General features: G+C 43.9%; 1 protein-coding gene across 1 annotated transcript in view; it reads right to left on the bottom strand.

Annotated features, from left to right (window-relative positions):
* The window catches only part of LOC118407485 (protein argonaute-2-like), a 30,125-nt gene that overhangs the window by 19,718 nt on the left and 3,047 nt on the right, over nucleotides 1–7,360 (bottom strand). Inside the window, exons 2-6 of the mRNA XM_035807972.1 lie at nucleotides 5,204–5,405; nucleotides 4,647–4,764; nucleotides 3,966–4,150; nucleotides 788–924; nucleotides 129–263 (exon numbers count right to left, since the gene is read on the bottom strand). Coding sequence (XP_035663865.1) covers nucleotides 129–263; nucleotides 788–924; nucleotides 3,966–4,150; nucleotides 4,647–4,764; nucleotides 5,204–5,405 — 777 coding nt within the window. The remainder of the gene's footprint in view (nucleotides 1–128; nucleotides 264–787; nucleotides 925–3,965; nucleotides 4,151–4,646; nucleotides 4,765–5,203; nucleotides 5,406–7,360) is intronic.

Below are 7,360 nucleotides of genomic sequence, written 5' to 3'. Positions count from 1 at the left end.
CAGAAGCAGTATAGTGTGGTCATTCCTTGACAGGACTGGAGTTGGAATGTCAAAACTTTGTCCAATTTTTGTGTTAGAAAATACTGTTCAACTCTGCTTTTCAGCCAGAAATCAAATTATTAACCAACCTTTAATTTCCTTGGTGAACTTGACTCTCTGAGAGTCCGTTAGTGGCCGTCTCTGTTCGTTGATGTCTCTGATGTCGAGAACTTCACACATGAACTCTATAACTGGCTGGGCCTTGTAGAACGCTGTGGCTGAAACTGTGGGGGGCAAAGGTTAGAGGTGACAGTTTAAAGGGCATGATGCGGCTGAAATTGTGGGGGCAAAGGTTAGAGGTGAAAGTTTAAAGGGCATGATGAGGTTGGTACAATGGTACAGCCATCTTCAGATAAAGAGTGAAAAGATGTTGAAATCATCACAATAACCATTGAAGAAAATTCAAGGGGTCAAACATGTAAAAGATGGATTAATTTGACAATGTAAGGGAAGACTTCAACCTCCTTAACATAGACAGATCTCACACGTGTATAAAACTCACACGTCTGAAACAATTTGGTCAGAAAGTTGAGGAAGACTGGGAGAACTGGTAAATAGTCTGGTGAGTAATTTTCTTCAGTAACTGTTACAGTTGGAGAACAGTCTAATTATTAACAACCTACAAAATGTTAACCACAAAGTCACCTGGATGTCTGCCAGCAAACACCTTTGTGCATGCTTTACTAACCAATGTGAGACGGGGAACAACCGGCAATAAACCTAAAAGTTAGTGAGTCGGCAAACTTACCATCTATGTTGAGCATCATTTTCCACTGGGACGGCCGGACGCTCTGGTGAAACCCGAACCAGACCTCACGACCTCCGCCCAGGGGGTGGCTGTAACCTTCTGGGGAGGAGAAGAACGAGCGACCTACAGGGGTGTACCTGGGGGCAAAGGTGAAAGGTTATCAGTCATAGGTCAGGTGAAGTGTTTCCTTCAGGGAAGGAAAAGAATAAGTGTCCTACAGGGAAATACAGACCGATCCTATGCAAGGAGGATCAGGAAGCGCTTCAGCGTGACCTCCAAGCTGTGGAAAAGTGGTCGGAGGTGTGGCAACTCCCCTTCAACGCTGGGAAATGCAAAGTACTCCACTTGGGAAGAGGCAACCAAAGAGCAGAGTACAGACTGGGTGGGCTAATTCTGGAAGAAACCAAAGTCGAGAAAGACCTCGGGGTGTCTGTCGACGAGCAGTTGAAGTTCCACGTTAACACCACAGTCTCAGCGCAAAAGGCAAACCAAATATTAGGCTTGGTAAAAAGAACCTTCAGTAACTTGGATGAAGTAACAGTGCCCCTCCTCTACAAATCGATGGTTCACCCCCATTTAGAGTATGCGAACGCTGTTAATTTGGGGGCCGCATTTCAAAGTCGACCAGAACACTGTGGAAAAGGTACAACGTAGAGCAACAAGGCTGGTCCCAACACTCAAGTCCTTTCCGTATAGTGTTAGGCTGGAGAGTTTGAAGCTACCATCACTCCACTATAGAAGAGCCAGAGGGGATATGATACAAGTCTTTAAGTTCCTCACGGGAAGGGAGAGGGTTAGGGACCTGACGATATTTACTGGGGGGGGAGGGCTGGTGCATAGGTGGGGGGGGCCATTGAAAAATTTTTTGGCCTGGGGGGAGGGCCATTGAAAATTTTTTTGAGCCAGGGGGGGGGGCCATTGAAAAAAAATTACCTTAGGGGCCTTGATAAATACAAGCAAAATGTGCCCCTGAAATGCAGGAAATGAAGTTTCAGATGGTCAAGATTTCAATTTTTCTCTGGACGTCCCTTGCGACGGCTTGCGCATCCGGCGCACACAACACTTTGGCACTCGTCGCCATAAAAAATCTCTTCCTCTGACAGAAAATTGTCATTACATTTAGCATAGTCTACCAGCGAAGTTTATCCCTTAAAATGCAGAAAATCGTGTCTCAGAGGGTTCAAACTTCATCATTTGAATGACATTTCTCCAGACCTACCTTGCGACGGCTCGTGCCATGCCCGGCGCTCGAAATCCTGGAAATACGTTGGGGGCGTCGTCGCCCTCAAAACCATGTGAAGTTCTAATAGAAAGGCCATTAATCTTAGCTTAGTCTGCCAGCAAATTTTGCCCATCAAAATTTAGGAAAGATCGTTTCAGAATGTCAAGATTTCCAAATTTTCCTGGGGGAGCATGCCTCCGGACCCCCAAGGATTACATTGAGTTCGCCCTCCCCATACTGAGAAATTTTCTGCAGCCGCCTCTGTCATGTGATTCCATGTTCGCACGAAGTTTAAGAAAACTATAGAAACTAAAATTGGTATAAATATCAATCCTGCGTGCATCTGTTCTTTGTATACGGAATGGTTCACGGACGGCAACGGGATAAAACATTATGATGTTTACTTTCGTGACAGCGGGCTCTCTGCTGCATATGACGTAATCATGGTGGCGCGAAATTTTTTTGGCAACTTTGTAAGTTGCAATTGGCCGAAATAACTCCCGTTTTGGAAAAATTGAAGCAGTCTTAAAGCGGTTTTCGTAACGATATCGCTAAAATGTACCCAAGTCTCTTCCAACTACAACATTAATTTGTTTTCTTTTGTGTACATTTCGTACAAGTGTAGTGGAAAAGATCGCCTTGGATTACCGTCCCTCCCCGCCCGCTTTTCTCTTCGTTGATGTGGACGCATAAAATCCACATTTTTTTGCCTCACAGAATGCGGGAAATTTCGTTTTAGAGGGTCAAAAATATCAAAATTTCCCGGGTAGCATGCCCCTAACCCCCAAGACCGGTCGGGCCTTCGGCCCTCCGATCCCTGGACGGCCTTTAACAGCTAGCCGTCGGTCTGGCGGAAACGCTCAGTTTCGTGATCTTGCGCATTAAACGTTACCAGAGACTTTTTTCACGTAGATCGGAGAAGTGATATCAGACAAGGTAAGTCTTATAACCGTTGCAGCGCGAGTGTACATCAAGTGCTACATGTTTGTATATATGTCATCAAAATGAAAACTCGGCTGTTGTAAAACTTTGGGAGATAACATATGCCCCAGCAGGACTCCAACGTGCGTAATTTGTTGACGCGCGGGTCTTGACACCCCGATCGTCGTCACGTTCAAACAACGCTACCGCTATTGTTATTGCTATATCATTTAATGACATACTGTGTGTAATGGAAAAAGCAAGGAAAAATTTGAGGGGGGGGGGCCATTGAAAAATTTTTTGGGGTGGGGGGAGGGCCATAGAAAAATTTTGGGGGGCATGGGGGGGGCCATTGAAAAAATTTTTACCAGACCTATTTTGCACCAGCCCTCCCCCCCCAGTAAATAACGTCAGGTCCCTTAGAGCACAGAGTTTCTTCACCGAGAGTCAACATCAGTCAACTAGAGGGCATCGCTTCAAGCTTACGGTGCCACTGGCAAAGTCCTTGGTACGTCGCCAGTCGTTTGCGGTTCGAGTAGTACAAAATTGGAACTCGCTGCCGGCTGAGGTCGTAGAGGCAGAGTCTGTTAACGCGTTTAAAACGAGGTTGGACTTATGTTGGAGTAAGAAGAGATACCACGATCGTCAGGAGGGTGACTACACAGGCGCAGCCTACTTCACCTAGACATCATCAAGGTATCATCAAGGTAAATACCTGGGGGCAAAGGTAAGAGGTCATAAGCCATATGTCAGGTGAAGGATGTAACCTTCAGGGAGGAGAAGGAGTGACCTACAGGGGTGTACCTTGGGGCAAAGGTAAGAGGTCATCAGACAAAGGTCAGGTAAAGCCTGTAACCTTCAGGAAGAAGAACAAGCAACCTACAGGTGCGTACTTGGGGACAGAGGTCATGTGTCATAGTATGCAGTGCCATTTGAAATTCTCTTGCACTTTGCAAACATGGTGAATCTAGCTTGCTTTATCTTCGAAACACTGAAAAAGCTTTACAAGAAAGCAACATAAAATTTCAAACTCACGTCATGGAGGGAAGGTGTCGCATGACGACGTCGAGCGCCTGGATAGCCTCGAAGGGGATCTGTGCGAGGCGGCCCTCCAGTGCCTGCTCCAGCGTGTACAGGCTCACCTTGGCAACCCACTTGATGGACACTTTGAAGTGACGATCCTTTCCCCCGTCGCCAGGCAACGTCACATCCAGCTCAACCTGGGGGGAGGGGAGAAACACATATCATCACCATGGCAACCCACTTGATGGACACTTTGAAGTGACGATCCTTTCCCCCCGTCTCCCGGCAACGTCACATCCAGTTCCACCTGGGGGGGAGGGAGAAACATGTATCATCACCATGGCAACCCACTTGATGGACACTTTGAAGTGACGATCCTTTCCCCCCGTCTCCCGGCAACGTCACATCCAGCTCAACCTTGGGGGAGGGGAGAAACATATATCATCACCATGGCAACCCACTTGATGGACACTTTGAAGTGACGATCCTTTCCACCGTCGCCCGGCAACGTCACATCTAGCTCCACCTGGGGGGGAGGGGAGAAACATGTATCATCACCATGGCAACCTTCTGTGCTCTATCTTACATCACTATGGCAACTATCAACAGTGTGTGTGCTATGTGTATCTTACATCACCACGGCAACCACTTACTTTCTGTGTTCTATTTTACATCACCATGGTAACCACTGACCTTCTCAGTTCCGATTGGTAGCGGGTCCCGTGTGTACAGATTTTTCCGCCCATCAAAGACAGGTCGAAGGTCACCAAAGATGCGGTTGTAGGCTTGGACCATCTTTTCTATGATTTCTCTGGAAAAGAAGGCAGACAATTTTGTTAAGTTGAACAAAAAGAAACGAAACCTACAAGTAACACCTCAGTCTGTATTTTTCATACACAACTACTGTCGAAACTACAAAATCCTCAAATGTTTTTGTTTGAAAACTCTTGAAATTGGTGTGATTTTTACTCTTGACTCCCTCCAGACATTTACTTGCACATCTGTGGACAAAATAGATGGATATACTCAGTAAAAGACTGCACCAGCAGTCACTACAGAGGCTGGCACTCAGCCTACTTCGAAGATATAGGAATGAAAAAACTCTATGGCTGGTTTGCTTATTATATAATAAGCTGTTACTATTATCTTCACTCTTGATCAATTCAACAGTTTTTTGTGCACAGCCATTTCTTTTGCTCATAACAGAACTATGTTGAAATTATTCTTAGACTATTTCTATTTCGTCTCACCTGTTTACTCTTCTAGGACACTTATCCGGCATGATGTTGACATCGTAGTGGTGGATGTCACCTTTCGGCATCGACACTTTGAAGTGATTGGCTCTCAGGAGGATCCGTCGCCCGTGGTTACCGATGTCGGGTCGTCGGGGGCAACGGAACAGGTCCATGGGTGATGAGTGGACGGGAGGCGCGACGGCCGTGGGAAAACCAACTGTGGGGGAAGGAACATGGCGACATAAGTTTGCCAAAATTTCAAACAGCACGGATAAAATTAACAAATGACTGTTGTTGTTTTTTTCCTTCTTACTTTGGAGTCTTACTAATTAAGGATATGATATCAAAATATTTTGTACTTTACATGATATTTTTTTTATATGACCTAATGTACTCAGAGTTTAATAATGCTGGTTAACTCAAAGCTGGTGTGTTACATGTACACAACATGTACGCTGTAGGGTGGTTATACCAGCTACTAGTATACAGAATGCCACCCAACGTTTTATGCCCTACCTTTTTGTGTCATCAAAAACTAGACTGATGCCTGGACTACCATTGTGACGTAAAAACAAATATTTCGTTAAGGATTTAGGCAACCTGAAATCTAGGGTGCTTTGTTTTATGCCTAGCCATAACATCATAAAAGTTTAAAAGAAAAAAATTACTTCTATAATCGCCTTGCCCAGAAAAGAGGCAGATTGTAAATGCGTATATGTTGCAAGTAAGTTAAGATCAATTACATGGCTATACTAGTAGGCAGGGTTGTAGCCAGCACCTGTCCTTCAGTCCTTTGAAGGAATTTTGCAGCTGGGGACTGTAAAATTTTTCCCCATTCCGTCCCCTGGGACAGACAAAAATTGACATTTACGTTTAAGATATAAAAAAAAACTGAAACCCATGTGTTCTTCTTCACCAAAACAGATGCCATTGAACAGCTTAGTCTACAAGCAAAATTTACACCTCAAAATGCAGGAAATAGTGTTTCAGAGGGTCTTGATTTAAAAATTCTCTGGGACCCAGACCCCCTAGAAATGACGCGCAACGTCACACCATGTCTTTGGTGCTCGATAGGATTCCCATTCAAAATCAAGGGGACTGAAAATGATTTCAGGCTGGCTACAACCCTGCTAGTATGTCTGATTTGATGCCCTTATTTGACCCCCAGTTAGCCTACATGTTTGCCACCAGTGCCGCTGGCCTTGGGACTAATCAACATAACCTTGGGCTTTAGTGATGTCATTATCATCATTCCATATTTGGGCTTCTGTCCCATATTTGGGCCCTGCCGCTCATTTGGCTGTTCTAAAAAAAAAAAATCTGAAATTTGGACCCTCCCTCCCATATTTGGATTGATACACCATATATGGAAAACAGAGATGACATTGTATTAAACATGTAATTACAAATTTTTAAAGTAATGACTTTGCACTGAAAAGGGGATGTCCTTGAGTGACCTTGGGGGCCACGATGGTCATATAAATTGTGCAAACTGATAAAATGTGGAACCAGATGTACACCTCTCTTCATTCTTGCAATGTCTGACTGAAACGATCATGAATAAAAAAAATTGAGAATCAAATTATTGTATTCCTGATAAAAGTAACAGGTGTAACTCTTGCCTCTTCAGTTAATTTATGCCTACAGTTATAATATCTATGCCTTAGTCCTAGTATAAGCACACACAGATTCTAGTTGTTGGTTTACAAATTTAGAATACAAATCTGAACTGCAAGATGAACATTAATGTTATATGAAAACAGAGCCCGAGTAGAACATCTAAACCTTGCTACACAGAGTTTCAGGGAGTTGGTTCCATCAGATTTTTCCTCACAGCCTACTGTTAACTTCATGTTACATCAATGCAGGTTAGACATCCAGGTAGTAAGATAAGCAAAACAACAATAACTCAAGCAACTGGATATGATTTTGGAAACAGTCAGATGTTTCAGATAGCACTAACAGCACCCACTATGTTCCATCATTGACACTGAAGAGATCTTGTTGCAGAGCAGGTTTTTACATGTTTTTTTTTATAAGAAATTCTTAAAGAATACAGTATATAGTTTTTTTAGAAAATACTTGATGTTTTCTTCCTAAACGTTTTATCCAATAATGTCTGATACACAAGTAGATAACTTGCTGCAGCCCAGTAAGCTCCAGTATTTGATG

This window comes from Branchiostoma floridae, unplaced genomic scaffold (assembly GCF_000003815.2).
Source record: "Branchiostoma floridae strain S238N-H82 unplaced genomic scaffold, Bfl_VNyyK Sc7u5tJ_1354, whole genome shotgun sequence".
NCBI classification, from domain to species: Eukaryota; Metazoa; Chordata; class Leptocardii; order Amphioxiformes; family Branchiostomatidae; genus Branchiostoma; species Branchiostoma floridae.
This window is presented reverse-complemented; position numbering and strand designations above follow the sequence as displayed.